The 23,199-nt window shown below is 37.2% G+C and overlaps 1 protein-coding gene across 2 annotated transcripts in view; it reads right to left on the bottom strand.

Moving 5' to 3' along the window:
• STX17 (syntaxin 17) overlaps positions 1-23,199 on the bottom strand; it is a 47,306-nt gene that overhangs the window by 8,056 nt on the left and 16,051 nt on the right. For both annotated transcript variants that reach the window (XM_059657500.1, XM_059657499.1), the window contains exons 4-6: positions 11,501-11,723; positions 5,158-5,273; positions 5,023-5,073 (exon numbers count right to left, since the gene is read on the bottom strand). In XM_059657500.1, the coding sequence (XP_059513483.1) occupies positions 5,023-5,073; positions 5,158-5,273; positions 11,501-11,723 (390 nt within the window). The remainder of the gene's footprint in view (positions 1-5,022; positions 5,074-5,157; positions 5,274-11,500; positions 11,724-23,199) is intronic.

Below are 23,199 nucleotides of genomic sequence, written 5' to 3'. Positions count from 1 at the left end.
AGTCATTTGTTGCCTAAATGGAGCTTCTGTGAGTCCTTGACCATGTGATCATGAGAACTCAGTCACCCTGGGAATAGTAATCAGGGTTTCTCCTTTGAGCTATTGCTTAATAACAATCTGTCCTTACACAGATTATTATAAATAGGACATTTGTATAGAGCTATGGCTATAGTCTAACTTTCCCTGCACGAACCTTCCTTAGATTAGGGATTAGGAATTGTTTAATAACCTAATAGTACTAGTATATATAATAGTTAAATGGCCCAAACCCTTCATTTTCCTTTCATGTGTCGATCTCATTAGAAGGGAAATGTGTTTGTCTTGAATGAGAACTTTTTAACATGTTTAGTTTGTTTTTTAAATAAACTTTAAGTATAATCTACGTACATTAGACCTCACACATTTCATGAGTACATACCAATGACTTTTTGACAAATGTATATATCTATATAACCAGACATATACAGATCTTACAAGATACATTAGATCAGAGATTATGCATTACAATTAAATAAATCTTGATTCTAAAAACAACAAATATTTTGGGATTCTTGTATCATTCTCTTTTATATGCAAATATGTTAATAGTTTGTACAGATACCTAATCCAGAAACTTCATTTTGCTTCTTCTGACTTAGAGGCATCAAAAAAAGGAAAATGCTTTAAAGAATTTGCTATATTTGCCGTAGCTGGTTTCTCAGTGGTTAGATCATCTGCCCACAAACTGAAGGGTTGCATGTTCAATTATGGTCAAATAATTGACCGTATCTCGGTTACGGGCTCGATCCTCAGCCCCTGTTGGCGTGCCTGCCGAAGGCAACCAATCGATGCATCTCTCTCACATTGGTGTTTCTCTCTGTCTCTATCCCTCCCATCCATTCTATCTAAAAATCAATGGAAAAAATATCCTTGGGTGAGGATTAACCCCCCCCCAATTTTTTAAACAATATTCAATTTAAGCATTATATTTCAAGAACAAAATCCACACACTAGAAAACAAGCAGAGTAAGGGTCTAGTACTGATAACCCTAAAAATCATATTCTAGGAATACATTAGCAAATCAAGGGTTTTTAAGAGAAGACAATATGGTGAGGTAGGATAGAGCGAGGAAATAGAAGGTGGTCTCAAAGGTTGAAAAACTTTTATATGGAAAAGAGATAAAACTTGTTCAGCATATGGCTCCATGGAGCAAAAGTACCAGAGGGAAGTTATTAAAGGGAAGAGTCTACTTTACATGAGGAAGAACTTCTAAGAGCCTCCAAATGGGATGGTTGAAGTATGTGTCCCTGCACTGTAATTGCTCAAAAAGAGGCGAAAGACCATCTATTTGAGAAGTTGGGGCAAGAGTAGATTAGTTGACCTTTTCAATTCCAAGATTGGTTGATTTAGGAGCTCTTATAATTTAAAGCCAGGTGTCAAGGAAATCATAACTCAAAAATGTACAACCCCCAAATCATAGTTTGATCAAGAACAAAGAACTAAATCTAGCCAGAAGCATAAGCAGAAATAGGGTTGCTCCCGCAGGTACATCCATACATACACACACATAACTCATACATCCAACCTTCCCACACACAATTCCTGGGAAGAAAAAATAATTTAGAAAAATAGTAACAAAATCTATTCTATTTTTTCCATTAAATTTACCTTATGTCCTCTAATCTATGTTAACAGTTTCACTGGCTACCTGATTATGCAGAATAATGCCTAGTGTTTCTTATCTTTGACTTTTCCATCTTCCTTCAATTTCTACCCCAGAAATACCTCTCAGTCATCCCTTATCCATGGGAAATATGTTGCAAGACCCACAGTAGATGCCTGAAACCACAGATATTACTGAACCCTATATATACTCTGTTTTTTTCCTATACACACACACACATTTTACAGCTTTGCTTTGGTATATACAAATTGCCAGCATCACTACTCTTGCACTTTGGGGTCATTATTAAGTAAAACAGGGTTACTGGAACACAGGCATTGTAATACCACAACAGTCTAGCTGACAAGCCAAGATGGCTGTTAAGTGACTAAGGGTGGGGAGGATATACAACATGGATACTATGGACAAAGGGATGATTCATGTCTTGAGCTAAGACAGAGTAGGACAGTGCCAGATTTCATCATGCTACCCAGAACGATGTACAATTTAAAACTTATTATTTCTGGAATTTTCCATTTAACATTTTCAGACCACAGTAACTAAAACCATGGAAAGCAAAATTGTAGAAAGCAAAACTGCAGATATGGGGGGGATTACTGTACTTGCTTTGCCATTGCTCTTTGTGAAACTCTTGCAATCGATTCCTAACCAGTTATCCTGCCTATAATCTTCCCCTCTATAAGGCCATTCCTCACACTGTGATCTTTCTGAAGCACAGACGGGATGGATCACAGCACTCTACCTGTTCAAAAATCTATATTGGCTCCTACATAATAATGTTCAAATTATTTGGTATGGCCTTCAATGCTATCGGAATCTCACCCTAACCCTCCTTGCTTTGCTTGCCCATGGTACCTTATGCTTAGATTATACTGCAATACTTGTCACTCCTAAAATGTACTGCACTCCATGTCTTTGTTCAGCTATTTTCAAATGTACCTCTCACTCCACCTGTGGACACTTTACTCAATTTTCAAGGCTCAAGCAAAGGATACCTATCTTGTGAAGCTACCCTTTTTTTAAAAAAATTAAATCTTTATTGTAAGGATTATTACATTTGTTCCTCCTTTTCCCCCCCATAACTCCCCTCCTCCCAGTTCCTGCCCCACCCTCCGCCCTCACTCCCCACCCACTGTCCTCATCCATAGGTGCATGATTTTTGTCCAGTCTCTTCCCGCATCTCCCACACCCCTTTCCCCCCCAAGAATAGTCAGTCCATTCCCTTTCTATGTCCCTGATTCTATTATGATCACCAGATTATTTATTCACTTGATTCTTAGATTCACTTGTTGATAGATGCATGTTTGTTGTTCATAATTAGTATTTTTACCTTTTTCTTCTTCTTCCTCTTCTTAAAGGATACCTTTCAGCATTTCATATAATACTGGTTTGGTGGTGATGAACTCCTTTAGTTTTTCCTTATCTGTGAAGCTCTTTATCTGACCTTCAGTTCTGAATGATAGCTTTGCTGGATAAAGTAATCTTGGTTGTAGGTTCTTGGTATTCATCACTTTGAATATTTCTTGCCACTCCCTCCTGGCCTGCAAAGTTTCTGTTGAGAAATCAGCTGACAGTCGTATGGGTATTCCCTTGTAGGTAACTGAGTTTCTTTCTCTTGCTGCTTTTAAGATTCTCTCTTTGTCTTTTGCTCTTGGCATTTTAATTATGATGTGTCTTGGTGTGGTCCTCTTTGGATTCCTTTTGTTTGGGGTTCTCTGCGCTTCCTGGACCTGTAAGTCTATTTCTTTCACCAGGTGGGGGAAGTTTTCTGTCATTATTTCTTCAAATAGGTTTTCAATATCTTGGTCTCTCTCATCTTCTGGCACCCCTATAATTCTGATGTTGGTACGCTTGAAGCTGTCCCAGAGGCTCCTTACACTATCTTTGTATTTTCGGATTCTTTTTTCATTTTGCTTTTCTGGTTGGGTGTTTTTTGCTTCTTCGCATTTCAAATCTTTGCCTTGATTCTTGCGCTCCTCTGGTCTGCTGTTGGGAGTCTGTATAGTATTCATTATTTCAGTCCGTGTATGCTTAATTTCTAGTTGGTTCTTTATCATAACATCGAGAGTCTCATTAGATTTCTTGAGGATCTCACTACATTTATCAGCGGCTTCTAGACAGTTCTTAAGAGACCTTAAAAGTGTGGTTCTGAACTCAATATCCTCCATTGACAGTTTTGTCCTGTTTCTTTGTCTTCGCATTTTTTATGCTTTCTTGGTGCACCCCCTAGTGGTATTTGTGCGCAATCTTGTTGTAGGTAAGCCTTGATTGTTGTCGGCAATACCGGGGGTGATTTGACCTCCAGGCTAACTGGCTATGAGAGTCCGCTGTGTCTGCAGTGGGAGAGCTTCTGTGCTGGATCTCTAGGGCGGTGCTAATCTAGCATTTGCCTGAGGCTATCCGGCAAATGGCTCTGCACAGGGCTTGGGCGGGGCGGGTCCCCGGGGATCTACAGGGCGGGCGGAGCGAGCAGTTATGGCTGCTCTCAGTTCCGTCCCTAGGGGCTCTGCCTCACAGTGTCCCAGCAACCGCTGCAAACCTTGGAGAGAAAGCTGCCTTCGAGTTCCGACCGAAGCCAGACAGTCCCGCTTCTCCTGTTTGAGTCTGGGTCCCTAGAGACTCGCCCGGATCTGGAGCTCAGAGTCTGAAACTCCCTCCCGATTGAAAACAACAACCGCGCCCTCCGCCTCCAGCCCGCTCCGCGTGCACTCCGCACCTTTGTATTTCACTTCCGCACTGCGCCTCCTCTGAGTCTGGGTATGATATTCTCTTTCCTCCTAGTTGTAGAATTTCCACTCAGCCAGCCTTCCTGTGGTTCTGGATGATGTCCGTTCCGTCTTTTAGTTGTTTTTTGAAGTGGTTGTTCGAGGCAGCAATCTCCGGCGTTAACCTATGCCGCCATCTTGGTTTCTCGTGAAGCTACCCTTAATGCTTCCACCTCACAACCCCTTCCTCCCTCAAATGCTGCTTCTTGGAGCTTATATTACTTCTTGTCATACCTTATTTTTGCATTTAACAATCATGCTTGAAATCTCAAGTTTGGAGATCCAAGCATATCTCTACCCACTGTAAATCCTTAAAGGCAGAGAACAGGCTTCATTTATTTCTATAACCAACCTTATCAGACCCCCAATGCCAAGGATCTAATACAGTACCTTTTACGGCTCCATAAAAGTGCTTAATAAATGTTTATGGAACCTATCCAGAATTTGACAACAATTGGACTTGTATCCATGACCTAATAGCAGTCTTAAAAATTATAACTTCTATTAAAATTCTAGTCAAAAGTCTAATGACTGATAAAAGCCTTTTAGCTATTAATCTAACATCTCTGAGCCAAAAACAGTCATATACTTACATTCACTAGGAGAGAGAATTCTGTGACCAGTTGGCTAAGTTCAATTAGATCCTTAAAAGGAGAAAAAGAGAGAGGAGGTTATTTACTTTTATTCCTCACAGTTACCAAAAGGGAAAAAAAAAAAAATTAACATACCGCTTCTAAGGTTTCCCATGATTCTGCAGCATTTTGATCTCGAGGAATTTCAGGCAATGCATATATCTGAGTCATACTCTGAGGATCAGCTTCAGCTTCAGTAGTGTGAAATGCTCCTGGATGAACATAGCCTCATGTTTAGAGTTTATCTGCTTTGCTAAAAAGGCAACAGCATGAATCAACTCCATAAAAACAATTGTCATGTAAAATGCTTACTAATTAAATTCAGACTGAAAGTAAACTGATTATTCTATAAAAACAGATTTATCTATATGCAGATTGTTCCCAGGTTAACAAACATTTTTTAATTTATTCTACAAAGTCATCTTAAAAAAAATGGCTACAACTACTATCTACCACTCTGAATAACTAGGGCTAGATGTGAAAGCACCACCAAAGGAAAGCTATTCTATTTGGCCAATGTTCCATGAAGAGATACCCAGGTTTAACACGTTCATTGCTAAATTATTAACCTTTTTCTTTGGCTATTTTAGTAATAAACATCAGATCCTTAAGTTGTTAAAAGTAGAGAAGTGATGTGTTTTTAGCAATGAAAATCAGTCATTTTTGGTAACAAATTTATCATAAAAACTAACACCTATTACTACATGTATATTTTTGTACATATTGACACCCTACTTCTCTTCAGAGTCATTTTTCTGACCCATATCTCCATTGCTTCTAATTCCTTTCTGAGTTTTAAGTCATCAACACACTATGGTTTTCCTCATTAACCACTGCTATGATGATGAATTTACATTCCAAACTCTACCTCAAGTCTTTATTTCACTGTATTGGTTTTACCAATCATTCATTCAATAAATATATATTTATACAAAACCTACTATATACCAATCTGTGACAAGATGCTGGGTACACAATGGTAAACCATAAAATAGTTCCAAGGAGTCAATATAGTATGGTGGTTAAGAGTATGGGCCTCATCAGAAAGACCTGGGTAAGAATCCTGGTTTGGCTATTCACTAGCTCTTTGACTTGGGAAGGTATTTCATCTTTTTGACTTATTTTCCTCATTTATAAAATAAGATGAAACTTTGCATTGTGCCTGGCTTACATATCAAGTATAAGTGGTTAGTATTTACTACTACTGCCATTGCTGCTGCTACTATTATTAATGGAGCTTATCATATGTGTGATACAGACATGTTAACAGGCAAACTCAGTATAGGCTGATAAGAACTGTGACATGGGTAAGTATGGAATGCTATATGAGCACAGAGTTAGTTAACTAGTTCTGTGGAGAAAAGAGTGATCCAAGAAGGTTCTGAAGCCAAAGCCTGCTGATGAACAGAAATTATATAATTGAACTGGGGCAAGAGTGAAGGCAGAAGCAGAGAGTATTCAGGCCAAGGAGAATAATATGTGCATACGTTTGGGGACTGAAAGGAGTTCAGTATAGCTGAAGCATACTCTATGACAAGAGAAAAGCAAAGGTTGAGGTTGAAAATTGAGGGTGACATTACTAGTGGCATTGTAAACTATGTTCAAGAATTGTGTCTTTCTCATAAGATCAATATAAAACTATTAAAAGGAATAGGAGACTATTAGTAAGCTGCAAGGTGCCATATCAAATTTCAGATTTAGAAAGGAACCATAGCTGTGGTGTAAATAATAGATTAAGGATGGAGTTGAAAGGTAAAAAGAATTAGAGAGTGAAACACAAGTTGGAAGGCTTTTCATATGTCTGATGCAAAAATGATGATGATCTGATCTGGGATTGTGGCAGTGGAAATGTAAAGAAGAGATCTGAAGGTCTGCTTTCTTTTTGTCCCCCATACTTCAAGCTTAAAACAATACCTACCACTTTAATATTTTCTGAGCACTCATGTATTGTGTTGGTTACTAGGGATGAAAAAGTAATACAAAGTAGTTGCTCTCAAGGAAAGTATATTCTAGAAAAGTTAGACATACAAAGAAACAATCCTACAACAGTAAGAGAGTTCATGAATATCTAAGAAAATAGATACAGATACACATAGTGCTTTGTGGGTGTTCCAGGCTGGGGTGGCATCTGATCCAGCCAGTGTTGTGTACAGTGTATGGGACAGCTTTTTAAAAAAATGATCTTACTAGGCAAAGAAGATAATATAAATGTAGGTAGAGAGACCAGCATGAAAAAGGCATCAAAGAAGAAAGAATATAGTTTAACATAAAATCAGCAGTTTGGTCTTGCCAAAGCATAAAGTAAAAGCCATAAAGTTACAAACATAAGACATTATAGATGGTTTTAAGGGACCTTGTAATCCAGTTAAAGACTTTGGACTTTATCTGGTAGACAGTGGAGAGCTACTGAAGGGTTGTAAGCAGGGAGATGACAGTGACATATGACACCTGATCTAATCCTAAAAGTATATTATTATAACACTAAGTCCAACTTCTCTCTCAATTTCTTTTTCCATCCTAGCCTATAACAATGGTATTTTATACAACTGCATTACTAGTTTACTTTCATAAATCAGGAATGCTTTACCTCTCCAGAAAAAAAACACACACCTGTTTAAATTGTTTAGGAAGGACAGAAACATCGATGTGAGAGAGACACATCAATTGGTTGCCTCCCACACGTGCCCTGGGATTGAGCCTGCAACCGAGGTACATGACCTAGCCAGGAATGGAGCCCAGGACCCTTCAGTCTTAGCTGACGCTCTATCCACTGAACAAAACTGGCTAGGGCTGATGATATTCTTTTATTTTTTTATAAGAATACAGATATAGATATAGATATATAGAAATCTATATATATTTTGATTGATTTCAGAGGGAAAGGGAGAGGGAGAGTGATATAAAAACATCAATGATGAGAGATAATCGTTGATCAGTGGCCTCCTTCATGCCCCCTACTAGGGATCGAGCCCACAACCCAGGCATATTCCCTTGACCGGAATTGAACCTGGGACCCTTCAGTCCATAGGCCAATGCTCTATCCCCTGACCCAAACCAGCTTGGGCTGATGGTATTCTTTTAATTTTGAATCTTAACTTAACTGAATATATTTCCTTATCTTAAAGGAAGAGCAAAAAAATGAGATACAGAGTAAATTTTATATTACAACATTACGGCATGCTGTAATATTTTAAAAGCTCTTTATAATCTTTACAAATGCTTAAGAGTTATTTATCTCATGTCCTAATATCACATAAAGACACTTTCACTTTAACTTCAATAAAAATAAATGAAATACTCTAAGACCTTTCTTCCTCTTAATATGCCTATTATAAGAACTCCAACTTCTTTTGTAGCATGATAAATAATAACTTTATTATTAACAAACAAAATGTAAAGCATAACTTCATAAACACAACACCCACTCTAAATATTTTGTAAGGCAATATCTTTGTACTATAGAGAGGATTCAAATGAATTATGCCAGAGTATATAACAAAATGAGGAGAAATTATCATATATAAATTATTGATCTAAAAAATGAAGGGATGGGAAATGTTTGACATTTTAGGCAAACATTAAAGATTTCCCTCAGCAAAAAATAAAAAATGTTTAAGTCATTTACATCTCACTTGAAACCAAACTGCGTATGCATCTTAGTTCAAATGAAGTCTTAGAACAAAGAAATCTGTTCTCTTCCAGGGAAAATCCTGTTGTAAACTTACAAGGCAGAACATCATTAATCAATTCAAGGCATGACTAGTAATTAAGAAAGGAAACCCTTTAATTTCTACAACTTCCATAATTTATTTATTCCAGCTTGTATTAAAAATCTGTACTTCAGTGGTCATCCACTGACTTTGAACTTTTACAAATTGCTATAGACAGGAGGAAGCAAAACACTGAAACAGATTATAGCTGCAGGAAAGAAGGTTAAAGAACTATTATTCTGTGTACATAAGTCAAAATTGCTATTGTTTTATATGACATATTAATCTCAGCTAGTTCTATCTACATGCAAACAACTGCAAGTGTAAAGGGCACAGAATATATTACCACTGTTTTTAAAACTCATTCTAAAATCGTATTATTGGCTATAAACTCAAATATACCTTAAGATAGATTTAGTTGAAGTGAGAAATAAGCTTAATATATAGACATAAGACTTTCCTCTTCTCTGTTTAAACATCCATTCATTCACCCGTTTTATTCATACTCATTCTGTCCTTCTCCCCACAATGCCCCCCTCCTTCTCCATACTTCATGAAAGTCAGTGATTCTACTAAGAATTACAATATATATAAAAAATTTCCACTAGCTCTTGGGTCTCAGACACAGAAGGAAGGTGATGAAAGGAATGTCATTGTTCAGCAAGCGCACAAGACGTGCACAAGCTGTGCCGCCACTGTGCCTAAAAGAACTACCACCTACAGAAGTCCACCTGGGGCAAGAGTAGCTACCCCGCCAAGCAGAACAGGAAGTATAACTGGAGTGCCAAAGCTAAATGATGAAACACTACCAGAACTGGTCACGTGAGACACCTAAAAATTGTATACGATAGATTCAACATGGATTCCGTGAAGGAACACCTAAACCTAAGAGGGCAGCTACTGCAGCATCCAGTTCATCTTAAGGATTTCATAGATTGGTCGCGAAATAGATATTCTGGTTTAAAAAAATTTTCCCCCACTAAACTTTACTATACTAGAAAAAGTCATTATGAATCTAAATTAATTCAAAAGCATTTCCTGATTTTTTCACTTTCTGACAGTTTAAGATTAGTGAAATTAATTTACTGATCATCTACATAAACCTAACTATCCAAATAAAATGACTTCTAAGTCATGCCTTAACCTAGCTGCAAAGTAGGATTTTTAAGAAAATTAAAACCAATTGAAAACACATCTTCTGAATAATATAAAAAAAAGACCATTTACATGTTTTACAAAACGGTTCAGTAAATGTATATACATGTGATAAAATCTAATATTTCATCAAATTCAATATGCTGGTCTGAAGTTCCCATAAGTTTTATGATTGGATTATTTTTTGTGAATATTGGTTTAAAATGTAATAAGATCTGTTCCTATTGCGCTGGTGAAGCTGTGTGCTGGATGGGGAGTAAGAAAGACAAGATGGAGAGAAGCAATGATTCATTCTGTATGACTTGGAACACCTTTCTAAATACAATTCAAATCTGTTGGTGGGAAGCAATGTGCTAAAAATGAAACTAGACACACAAGTGAGACAGAGGGAGATTCTCAGATCAAGTAAGATTGGCAGAGAAGATTTACTTTAGGAACTCTCAGAAACTGGACAAAAGAAACAGAAAAATCATCCCAGGTTTTCCCCAAACTTAATAAGTTTCTTTCATTCTCCAGAGAACATAAAACACCCTATTCTACTTGTTATTTCTATCTGTAAATGAAAAACTATTTTTGTATTCTGATCTCACTCATGGAAATGTGGCAACATTACTCCAAATATCTCTGCTGATGTTTCCAACCAATTTATTTAGAATCAGATTGAGTTTTTAAAGAAAAAAGTATTTTAAGGCCCTTAACTTTATGCAAATCAAACTTTTTTTTCCTGTATAGGCTGTCACTACTATATTGAGTATCTAAAGCAAAAATAAGAAAAAGCCAGAGAACACTGGAAAAAAACATGCAGAATGACAGAAAAAATTCTATAGCTAAAAGAAGACCAGACATGGAGTGGAACGAATCTAATCCCACTACTAAAGCTTTATGTAAATCTGTGCTTTCTTTTCATATTCTTGTCCTCCCATCCTCTCAATTTTTTAAATATTTCTGTATTTGAGGCAACTTAGAAGTAACTCTCATATTTGATGAAAAACTCAGGCACTTGGTCAGACAGTTGATTTGAACTGCTTAATGTTGGCAATGGTGCAATATGACCTAGACCATTCAGAATTTGAAATTCTAACACTGTTTTAGGTATAACTTAGGTATTTGATTTTATAAAGGGAATGATTGTCTTAATCAAATCCAAATTGGTTGCAGAGATTTAATTTTGTAGTTTCTCCAAGTGTTCAAGTGATTAGAGATCTTAGGCCAATATGGTGTTCCATGAATTGAGAAGTTTGAGGATCAAGAGAGTTGGAAAATAAACTTTATCTTTTATTTCTTTTCCCTCATCCTCTGGCTCTGCCCCAATCTTTTTCATTTCTTCTGTATACATGCTTCTCAAATTTTGCCAACTTTTTTAAATACTAGTCAGCTTGGAGAAAGTTTGCTGTCAATACAACAAAATAGCATACGTATCAAATCGCATACTAGTGTATATCAACAAATGTGTAACTCCATCTATTGAAAAAAATCCGCATTATTAACCAGTACACCTGGTATTATCTGCAATATCTGTACAAAGAGGTGAGTTAACTACATCACTATGATCAAGAATAAGACTAATACATTACCACCAACAGTCATAGATCTGGTCAAAGAAGGCTGTGATAAAGTTTCTTCATGAAATTGTTTCTCAAGTTCTTCTACAGATTCCTGACGGAGCTGCAGAAATTCTGCTGCCCCTGCTGCTGCTGCCTCTTTAACAGGATCTATCATTCTCCTCAGAAGCACTAGGTCATCTTTCTGGACTTTCAAACAAAGCTTCTCCATTTCTCGGATATTGGAGCGGAGTTGCTGTAAAGAAAAAATATCATTAAAGCCACCATATATCTTAGTATAAAATATCTTTATTTTCAGAGATAATTTGTGATAATGATTATGAATGAAAATAATTACAATAGAAAGTATGCATAACACTTTGCTATGTTTCATGTCTCTGGCCAAAACCAACTTCTTTAGAAACTCACATCCTTATACTTTGAATTTATTTAGTGTTTTTCCTTTATTAAATATGATTATTACAAAGGGAACAAATGTTCTTCATAATATATCGAATACTGCAGAAACATATCAAGAAAAATTTAGTGATTTCCCCACTTCACCAATTCCACTACCTCTCTTAATCAACATTTCTTTTCATTCATCCAAACACTGATAGACATAACCTTTTTGTGTTTTTACAAAAAATGGATTATATTATGCACATCCCAAGTTAACCATATCATCACATATATCCTTCCTAGTCCATGGTTGTATCATATTCCATAGTATGGATGGAATATAATTTATTCAAAGACTCCTCCAGTGGTCAACAGTCATTCATGTTGTTTCCAGTTTTATTTATTATTAATTATGAAACAAATATTCTTGAATATAAAGCCTAATACACTATAACTATATATATATTAGTATTATAGTAAATATTATTATACTATATTTTGTAGAAATGATTCCCAAAAGTGAAAGTACTCAGTCAAGGGATAATGTGCATTTTTACTTCAATAGCTATTATCATCAGCTTTTTTCCTGAACAGTTATAACAATTCATACTACTACTAAAATATGAGTACCCATTTCCCCACATACTGCCAGTACTACATGTTATCTCATTGTTTTTTACTTTACATTTCTCTCTCAGTGAAGTTGCTGGATTTTTTCCAAATGATTCTCCCTTCTTTTAAAAAACATCCATTGGCATAATCATAAATTTTCCTCTAATGTGCTAATGAATCATGAGCAAGAGTCATGAATAGAGCCATCTTTATATTTCTGAAATAAGCCCTGCCTGGTGTGTGCATGTTTATGTAATCGTTTTTATTAAAATTTAAATTCTTTATTGTTGAAAGTATTACATCTCCCTTTTTCTCCCATTGACTTCTCTCCAGCTGCTGCCCATCCCCGCCCCCCAGCCGCTACCACCTACGCCATCACCCAGCACATGCCTTCACCCCCTACTGTCTGTGTCCACTGATTATGCATGCATACAAGTCCTTTGGTTGAACTCTTAACCCCTCCCCCACCCTCCCATTTCTTCCCTCTGAGGTTTGACCATCTGATGCTTCTATGTCTCTGGATCTATTTTTGTTCATCAGTTTACGTTGTTCATTATATTCCACAAATGAGTGAGATTGCATGATACTTATCCTTCTCTGACTGGTTTATTTTGCTTAGCATAATGCTCTCCAGGTCCATCCATGCTGTTGTGAATGGTAAGAGTTCTTTCTTTTTTACAGCAGCATAGTAGTCCATTGTGTAGATGTACCAGTTTTCTAATCCACTCATCTGCTGATGGGCACTCAGGCTGTTTCTAAATTTTTGCTGTGCTGCTATGAACATAGGGGTGCATATAGTCTTTCTGAATGGTATTTCTTGCCGGGAGCCGGTCCTTCCTTGCTGTTTCAAGGGACCTGGCATATATGGCATACTGTTCTTAATATGTTTGCTCCCCTTAGTGCTATGTGTTTTAACCAAGGTCACCTCTCCGAGAAAGGTTGTTTCCCCAGGTAGGGATTTTCCCCTGAAGTTAGGGAGGGAATAAAACCCCTTAACTAAGTGCCAGGCGGGTAATTAATCACTTTAACTACGAACAATCATGCTTAAGCTACATAATCTTTACTCCCTGGAATGGAGATAAGAAACGCCCTAACCTTTGGAATAGAGATTGATAGGATTGGAATCAACTGGTATAAATACAGATGTAACAAGACAACAGGACACGGAACCTACACAGAACCTAGACACAGAACCTAGACACAGAACCTACACAGACCCTAGAGACAGAAGAACTTCACTGGAGAGAACATGGCAAAAGATCCTGGATAGAAACTGACCACAGAACCTAGAGACAGAACCTAGCGAGAGAACCTGGCTACAGAACCTGGATAGAACATGGCAAGAGAACCTGACTAGAACCTGGTGACTGAACCTGGCTGGAGAACCTGGACAGAACCTGGCTGGAGAACCTGCGAGGGAACATGGCTACAGAACCTGGCTGGAGAACCTAGCAAGAGAACATGGACACAGAACCTGGCTGGAGATCCAGACCAGAAGAGGAAGGAAAGGCATTCCTTCTTCGCCGACTCTGTCCACACCTTTGGGGACCCCTGGACCTGCTGGGGTTGGACCCCAGCAGTTTCTGAGTTCTTGGTATATATTCCTAGAATTGGGATTACTGGGTCAAATGGGAGTTCCATTTTTAATTTTTTGAGGAAACTTCATACTGTTTTCCACAATGGCTGCACCAGTCTGCATTCCCACAAGCAGTGAACAAGGGTTCCTTTTTCTCCACATCCTTGCCAGCACTTGTCGTTTGTTGATTTGTTGATGATAGCCATCCTGACAGGTGTTAGATATTACCTCATTGTCGTTTTGATTTGCATCTCTCAGATAATTAGTGACTTCGAGCATTTTTTCATATGTCTCTTGGCCTTCTGTATGTCCTCTTTTGAGAAGTGTCTATTTAGGTCCTTTTCTCATTGTTTGATTGGATTGTTTATTCTCCTTTTGTTATGTTGTATGAGTTCCCTAAAAATTTTGGAGATTAAACCCTTATTGGACTAGTAAAAAGCTTCTGCACAGCTAAAAGAAACCATCAACAAAATAACAAGAAAGCCCACTTCATGGGAGAACATATTTGCCAATATGACATCCAATAAGGGTGTGTGTAATCTTTTAATACCCTGTTAAATTCAATTTGCTAATATTTTATTTGGAATTTTAGCAAATGTACATTTATGTGTGCATATGTAAACAGTGTGTGTCTATACTATCTTTACTCCATTTAAACTCACTTTAATAGGTTTGAGGTGTGCTAACTTCATAAAATGGGGAGCTTTCCATCTTTCCAATGGTCTATACTTTGAAAACCATAAAAACCAACTATTCTTTGACAATTAAATAGAATTAACTTGTAAGAATGATCTCAGTATGAAGATTTAAAAAATTACAGATCTTGCCCTAGCTGGTTTGGCTCAGTGGATAGAGCATCGGCCTGTGGACGGAAGGGTCCCTGGTTCGATTCTTGTCAAGGGCACATGGCTGGGTTATAGGCTTGGCCCAACGTGCAGGAGGCAGCCAATCAATGATTACCTCTCATCACTGATGTTTCTACCTCTCTTCCTCTCCCTTCCTCTCTGAAATCAATAAAAATATATTAAAATAAATAAGTAAATAAATAAATAAAAATTATAGATCTCTAGCCATACAATATTTTAAATTCTTTCCCCTAATGTATTTTCAAAAATATTAATGCAAATTCTATGTAGTAGACAGGAAAAAATTATTAATTTCTTTAATTTCTCAAGATGTTATATTCCATATCATTACATTCCACATTATTACATATAGATAAATTTTTAAAAGTAGTTCAGAATTTACTTAATTATACAGAGGCAAAGTTGGGATTAAAATCCAAGTATTCTTACAAGTCCAGCAATTTTTCCATTAAACTATAAACATAATCCCTATCTATATGGTACCTTAAAACAATATAAAGTATCCATTTTATTCTAGTAAAATTAAAGCTAATGCTGGAAATAATAGTTTAGCTACAACCTAAAACATCTTGTAAGATTGCCTGGGTGAATAAAAAATTTGTGCCTCTACCCTACCATGACTCTACTTCCTTTAACCTTATGTGCACTCTTACTTACCATTCCAACGTGAGCTAGAAAACCTAAAGATAATTGAACTGTAGATTAATGCAAGCATTAATAAGTAAAAATCATAGAACCTTAAGAAGCCTATGTGCTCATCCAATCCAACTCCATGATTTTACAATAAGTAAACTGGCATCCGGATGAACACAGTGGCAGAATTAGGACTACAGCTCAGTTCTCAAATCCTGAAACAATATTGTCTCCAACACACCACCATCTCTTGGCTGTGTGATTCCTTTCTGGAAGTATATTAGGGGCCACCTTGTTGGATAAAATATATTAATTCATTTGATTAGACTGTAAGGTTTGTAGGAACAGGGACTATGCTTATTTTCTTCACCATTGTGTTTGATCCCTAATATCAGTTTGATTCAATTAATGAATACTTTATTATTTTCCACAGTGACAAATCAGTGGTCCAACAACAGAGACCTCCAACTATCAAGGAACTAGCTAGAATCTTCCCTAGGAAACCATAATATAAGTCCATGGCATGTGAAACATTACATCTTACATTAGTTTTAAAAAAGTAATGAGCCCTGGCCAGTGTTTCTCAGTAGTTAGAACATCGACCTGTGCCCTGGAGGGTCATGGATTCGATTCCAGGTCAAGGGCATGTTCCTGTGTTGCAGGTTTGTTCTCTGGCCTGGTCAGGGTGCAGCAGGAGGCTACCAATCGATGCCTCTCTCACATCGTTTCTCTCTCTCTCTCTCTCTCTCTCTCTCTTTCTCTCTCCTCCCCCCCCCCCCCTTCCCTGCCTTCCACTTTCTCTAAAAATCAACGGAAAATATATCCTCGGGTAAAGATTAACAACAACAACAAAAAGTAATAAAAGAATTGACTCTTTTGGAATTGGTTCTGACATACAACCGTAAAATAGTGAAGTGGGAAGGAAACCAATGAGAGGAAGCAATCATGCTAGCTTGGAATTCATAATACTTATAAAAATGAATACTAGAAAAAGTGATGTGTTAGGAAAGTGAGTCAAATTGAAAGAAAACAGTTGTATGATAATATAACAGAAATTATATTGTGATAGGATCGTTTCGAAGAGAGAGACAGTTTCTAAAAAGTGAACTTCTGACACCATGAAAAAAGGTAATCGGGTAAGTGGCATCTTAAGAATCCAATGTAGTTGTGTAAGGCATACTATGATAAGTTCAGAATTTTCAGAGACTTTTTTTAAAGGAATAAAAAGAAAGGCATGTGAAGAAGGATGAATCCAGAAGAGTGGTGTGAAATGGGGAAAATCATGTAAGTAAAGTAAGAGCCTAAAATGAGCAGAGGCTGGTGAAAAAAGTTAAGAACAATAAAAAGGATGTAAAAAATACATGTAGAACAAGAAGAACAGGAAAGACTGTATAGGCCTACTGCTTGGGGCAGATGGTATAATGTTAACAGATGATGCAGAGAAGGAAGAACTACTTAACTCCTATTTTGCTTTTGATTCTCTATTAAGGAGTAATATTCAAATTTGAAAGGGACAGAAGACACATGTTCAAAGGACACTTGAAATATCTTACTGTATCTTCACAGGCTTCATGAAGCCTGAAGAAGAATATTGGGAAAACAAAACATACTAAATAGAATGAATAGATTGGGAAAAGACAAAAGTGAAATAGAAAGGTAGAAGCTTTCTAAATACTATTATTTCATCAATTTTAAGACACAGTATCTTTTCCACATTTTAACATCTCTGAAATTGGAATTTATCTTAAACTAGATCAGCGGTTCTCAACCTGTGGATCGCGACCCCTTTGGGGGTCGAACGACCCTTTCACAGGGGTTGACTAAGACCATCGGAAAACACATATTGAATATATAATTACACATTGTTTTTTGTGATTAATCACTATGCTTAAATTATGTTCAATTTGTAACAATGAAAATACATCCTGCATATCAGATATTTACATGACGATTCATAACAGCAGCAAAATTACAGTTCTGAAGTAGCAACGAAAATAATTTTATGGTTGGGGTCACCACAACATGAGGAACTGTATTAAAGGGTCGTAGCATTAGGAAGGTTGAGAACCACTGAACTAGATGATTAAAAATACTATCAATATAGGTCTTAATTTTGTTTTTTCTGGTGATGTCTTGACTGATTTTGACATGAGATTAAGTCCAGGCTTATAAAATAAATAAAGCATTGTGTCATTCTTAACTGGCACCACTTTTTCTTTCTTCAAGGTACTCAAAATAATGATATACCTTATCATTGATGGAGCCTTAGATTTTATTTCCTCCCTAAGGTTCTACAGTCAAAGTAAAGATCAAGGATAAAACAAGTTACCTTCTAATAGCATTCATTTTGGAATGTACTCTTTTATTTTCTCTCCATTCTCCACCTGGCCTTGCTTCTCTTTAATCTTTTCTTTTCTCCTAACTTCTCTCTATTGTCCTCACTTCTCTCTTTCCTCCTCATTTCCTCTCTTTTCTATTGCTTCTCCCTTTAAAATTTTTAAATTAAAAAGCAGACAGCTCAAATATTCTCTATTTCTCCTAGTAAAATCATGAATGTCAATTTTTATTTCTGTAAGTTCATGGCTGATTTTTTTTGTATTTACACAAGCTTTGAAACAGTGATAGAATCTCTGTACAGCAGTATCTTTCTAAATGTGGTCTGAAATCTACTGAATCAGATAATTTTCTAAGGTGAACAGAAATTTGTGTTCTCAACAAGTTATGCATTACCACTGCTATAGGAGACTAGTCTAATTAAGTTTCTGTAAAAGCCAGGTCAGTGAATTATTACAGTAGTAACACATTTTGAACTTTTTACTTAGTTTCAAAAGGAATATATATATAAGAATATACATAGCTTAAAAAATAATAACCGAGCCCAGCCAGTGTTGCTCAGTGGTTGAGCATTAACCCATACACCAAAAGGTTGCTGGTTCAATTCCCAGTCAGGGCACATGCCCAGGTTACGGGTTTGATCCCCAGTGGGGGTTGTGCAGGAGGCAGCCAATCAATGTTTCTCTCACATCAATGTTTCTCTCTCTCCCTCACCTTCCTTTCTAAAATCAATAAAAACATATTAAATAATAATAACCAAACCACCAAAGGAATAAAAAATCAAAGGAGAAAAGACTCCATTTACTCAACAAATATCTAAGGAGGACCTACTTATATAGGTATAAAGTGCAGTATTCCACTTTCTATCCACCTGAGTTACTATTACAAATAATTCCAGATGAGTGGATTAAAAAACTGTGGTACATCTACACAATGGAATACTATGCTGCAGTAAAAAAGAAGGAATTCCTACCATTTGCAACAGCATGGATGGAACTGGAGAGCATTATGCTAAGCAAAATAAGCCAGTCAGAGAAAGATAAATATCAATGATCTCACTCATTTATAGAATATAATGAACAACATAAACTGATGAACAAAAACAGATCCAGAGACAGAGGAGCATTGATCAGACCGTCAAACCTCAGAGGGAAGGTGGGGGGGGGGGTGGAGGTAAGGGGGAGAAATCAACCAAAGCACTTGTATGCATGCATATAAGCCTAACCAATGGACACAAATTCCAGGGGGGTGAGGGCACAAGTGGGGGGGGGGGAGGGGGGGACGGGCAATGGGGCAATAAGGACACATAAGTAATACCTTAATAAAGAAAAAAATAATTTAAAAATTCCAGATTGAAATCCTGCACTACCACTTATCATAGCCTTGTCCATTAGACAAGCGATTTTCAACCTTTTTCATCTCATGGTACACAAACTAATTACTAAAATTCTGTGATACACCAAAATATATATTATACTTTTTGCCAATCTGAAAAAAAAAAATCAGGTATAATTTTGATTCAGTCACACTGAATGGCTATTGTCATTTTTTTAATTTGACAATCTAAGAGAAAAGAGGTGAGTTCCCCTGACTAAAGAGTCGGGTACTGCATGGTGTTTGTTTTTTAAGGGAGCTGGGGAGAAGAGAGAGCACTTACTCTAGTATATACTTATTCATTGATTGATTCTTTTTTTTAAATAAATCTTTATTGTTCAGATTATTACAGATGTTCCTCTTTTATCCCCCCATAGCTCCCCTCCACCTGGTTCCCACCCCACCCCATGCCCTTACCCCCTGCCACTGTCCTCATCCATAGGTGTAAGATTTTTGTCCAATCTCTTCCTGCACCCCTCACACCCCCTTCCCCCCGAGAATTGTCAGTCCACTCCCTTTTTATGCCCTTGCTTCTATTATATTCACCAGTTTATTCTGACTTAATTTTTAGATTCACTTGTTGATAGGTATTTATTTGTTGTTCATAATTTTTATCTTTACCTTTTTCTTCTTCTTCCTCTTAAAGAATATCCTTCAGCATTTCATATAATCCTGGTTTGGTGGTAATGAACTCCTTTAGCTTTGTCTTGTCTGTGAAGCTCTTTATCTGACCTTCAATTCTACATGATAGCTTTGCTGGGTAGAGTAATCTTGGCTGTAGGTTCTTACTATTCATCACTTTGAGTATTTCTTGCCACTCCTTTCTGGCCTGCATGGTTTCTGTTGAGAAATCAGCTGACAGTCGTATGGGTACTCCCTTGTAGGTAACTATTTTTCTCTTGCTGCTTTTAAGATTCTTTGTCTTTAGCCCTTGGCATTTTAATTATGATGTGTCTTGGTGTGGTCTTTAGATTCCTCTTATTTGGGGTTCTCTTCGCTTCCTGGACTTGCAAGTCTATTTCTTTCATCAGGTAAGGGAAGTTTTCTGTCATGATTTCTTCTAATAGGCTTTCAGTATCTTGCTCTCTCCCTTCTTCTGGCACCCCCATAATTCGGATGTTGGTACGTTTGAAATTGTCCCAGAGGCTCCTTACACTATCTTCATATTTTTGGATTCTTTTTTCTTTTCAGGATGGATGTTTTTTGCTTTCTCGTATTTCAAATCTTTGGCTTGATTCTTGGGATCCTCTAGTCTGCTGTTGGATCTCTATATATTATTCTTAATTTCAGTCAGTGTATGCTTAATTTCTGACTGGTTCTTTTCCATTTTTTTGGCATTCTCATTAAGATCTTTGAAGGTCTCACTAAGTTCCTTGGAGGTTTGTAGAAGATTCTCGAGTAACCTTATAACTGTGGTTTTGAACTCTATGTCCAGTAGTTTGCTTTCCTCCATTTCTTTCATTTGTGTCCTGTTTCTTTGTCTCCGCATTTTGGCTGACTGCGAGGACCCGCTGTGCCTATAGTGGAAGAACTGCTGTGCTGGAGACACCCTTATGGGGTAGGACTTGCTTCAGTGGGGCTTTGGTGCTCACTGAGTCTGCCTCTTGAGTGTGTCCCTTATGGATGTGAGGAGCTGAAATCTGGTATCTGATCACTGTGTACCCTGGCTCCTGGATCTCCAAGTCAACCACTGTTTGAGTCCACCCAGCAGGAGCTACAGCGATATCAGCAGATTTCTCCTCTTTGTTTGGGGTTTGGAAGCTTTGGAGCTCTCTGACCCAGCTGCAGTTTGTTAGGTTAAGCTGCAAAAGGGCAGGTGGTTCCTTTGCCCTGCTGCACACAGCTTGGGTGGGGATATAAATTGAGTGGGGCAGGGTCTCAGAGAATCACCAGGGTGGAGCAAACAGCAATGGCTGTCGTCAGCCATCTCCGCGACTCCTAGTGTCTCTGTGTCTCGGCGTCTCTGTGTCCCCGAGTCCCATGCCCCCACAGTAACAATGATCCCTGCGAGCAGCTCTGTGAGAAAGCCACCCTCGCTTTCTGACTCGCTTTCCGACAGTCCAATTTCTCCTCGTAGGAGTCTGGGTCCCCAGAGTCTCGCCGTAAACGAGTTCCATGCATTTGGGAGCTTGTATCCTCTTCCGATTGAAAAAAACTGCGCACCCATGCATCTCCATACCTCTGTTCTTGGTGCCTCTGCACCTCCTACCCAGTCTCAATGCGCTTTTTTCTTTCCTTCTAGTTGTAGAACTTCCACTTAGCCAGCTTTCCTGTGGTTCTGGATGATAGTGTTTTGTCTTTTAGTTATAGTTTTAATGTGGTTGTGGGGGGCAGCAAGTACAGGTTTATATCTTATGCCGCCATCTTGGCTCTCCTCCACTGATTGATTCTTGTATGTGCTCCGACCAGGGCTCATATCCACAACTTTGGCATATCGGGATGACGCTCTAACCAACTGAAGTACCCAGCCAGGGCCAGGTATTACATGTTTTAAAAATTCTTGTAGCACACCATTTTAAAATTGCTGCTTTAGACAAACACTAAATTTATCTGTTTTCCAGCCTTCTTTTATCTGAAAAATGAGGGTAATACCTTGTCCAGCATTCAGATAGCTGGCACTCTATCACTTCTGGTCTCTAAAATATATTAGACAATAATATGCTAACTTATATTAACTCTTTTACTAAAGCTTTAAATCATTATTTAAATGTTTTATTGAACTTTTCGTAAATTTTCTCCTAGCTGAGTTCCTTCAAAGCAAAAATGTGATATATTTTTCAGAATCTTCTAGTATCAACTAGCATTGTTACTATATGTTAAGTACTTAGGGTGGGGGTAGGGAAGACTATGCTTTTTAAAATACACATTTTATATTTTTATATAACACAAGACAACCAAAATGGGTTGGAGCACCTGTAATACTTGCAACAATAAAGATAATTTTAAAAAAATACATAAAAGCATAAAATTTAAAACATTCAATAGGAAAATATCTTCTTGATCTTAGGATAGAGAGCATTCCTTGAACAAGATACCAAAAGCATGAACCATAAGACAAAACATAATTAGACTATGTTTAAATTAAGAACTCCTTTCCAATGGAGACACTATAATTAAAGTGAAAAGATAGCTCTTACTCTAATGACACACATAAATCTTTTGTGTCAGATGGAGATCAATAATGTAAATATGTATTTTTAAATCAGTAAACAAATACTTTGACAATAACAATTATCTGAAGAAAATCATAAGTGATTTTTAATGACATTAAACAGTGAAGATGGTAAGAAATACAAGTCATAATAATCTCATTGACATTAACGTGCTTAGGGCCAACCAATAAACATTGAATCTTGCAGAGTACCAGATATAGTGGGATACAAAGATAGCAAGGACATAGGTCCTGATCTTTAGGCCTATAAACTAGTTAGCAAGCAGTAAAATACAGATATATATATATATATATATATATATTCAAGTTTTTATCTAGATCTCAAATCTGTTTTTCTCTACCTCCACCATCTCTGTAACCTCTCCTGAAGGATCTCTTGCATTCACTTAATTCTATCCTAATCTATTCATTATACTGAAGCTATGATAACCTTTATGAAATGCAAGAGGACCAGAGATACATTCTTTGGAGAAAAAGGCTCTAGATTTAGAAACACCAAGCATAGGGCTAAATGAAGGCGTTTATATGAAAGCCCAACAGCCTTCACCTAACCTGCTTGTATAACAGAAAAATAAATATTTACTTGCCCTATGGGGATGAGGATTCTTTAGAAAACTAAACTAGAACAACCTCCGGATACTGATATCTGGAGGTTTTCCAAGGAAAATGTCAGCCTGCCAAGCACCTTAAGTAAAATCCACCAGCAGACAGGCAATTGACTCTTAAGTGTCTCAGAAGTGCAGAAGTTATTATATCCAAAAAC

Source organism: Myotis daubentonii, chromosome 11 (genome assembly GCF_963259705.1).
Source record: "Myotis daubentonii chromosome 11, mMyoDau2.1, whole genome shotgun sequence".
Classification (NCBI taxonomy): Eukaryota; Metazoa; Chordata; class Mammalia; order Chiroptera; family Vespertilionidae; genus Myotis; species Myotis daubentonii.
The sequence above is the reverse complement of the archived record's forward strand: the minus strand, read 5'-3'. Positions and strand labels throughout refer to the sequence as shown.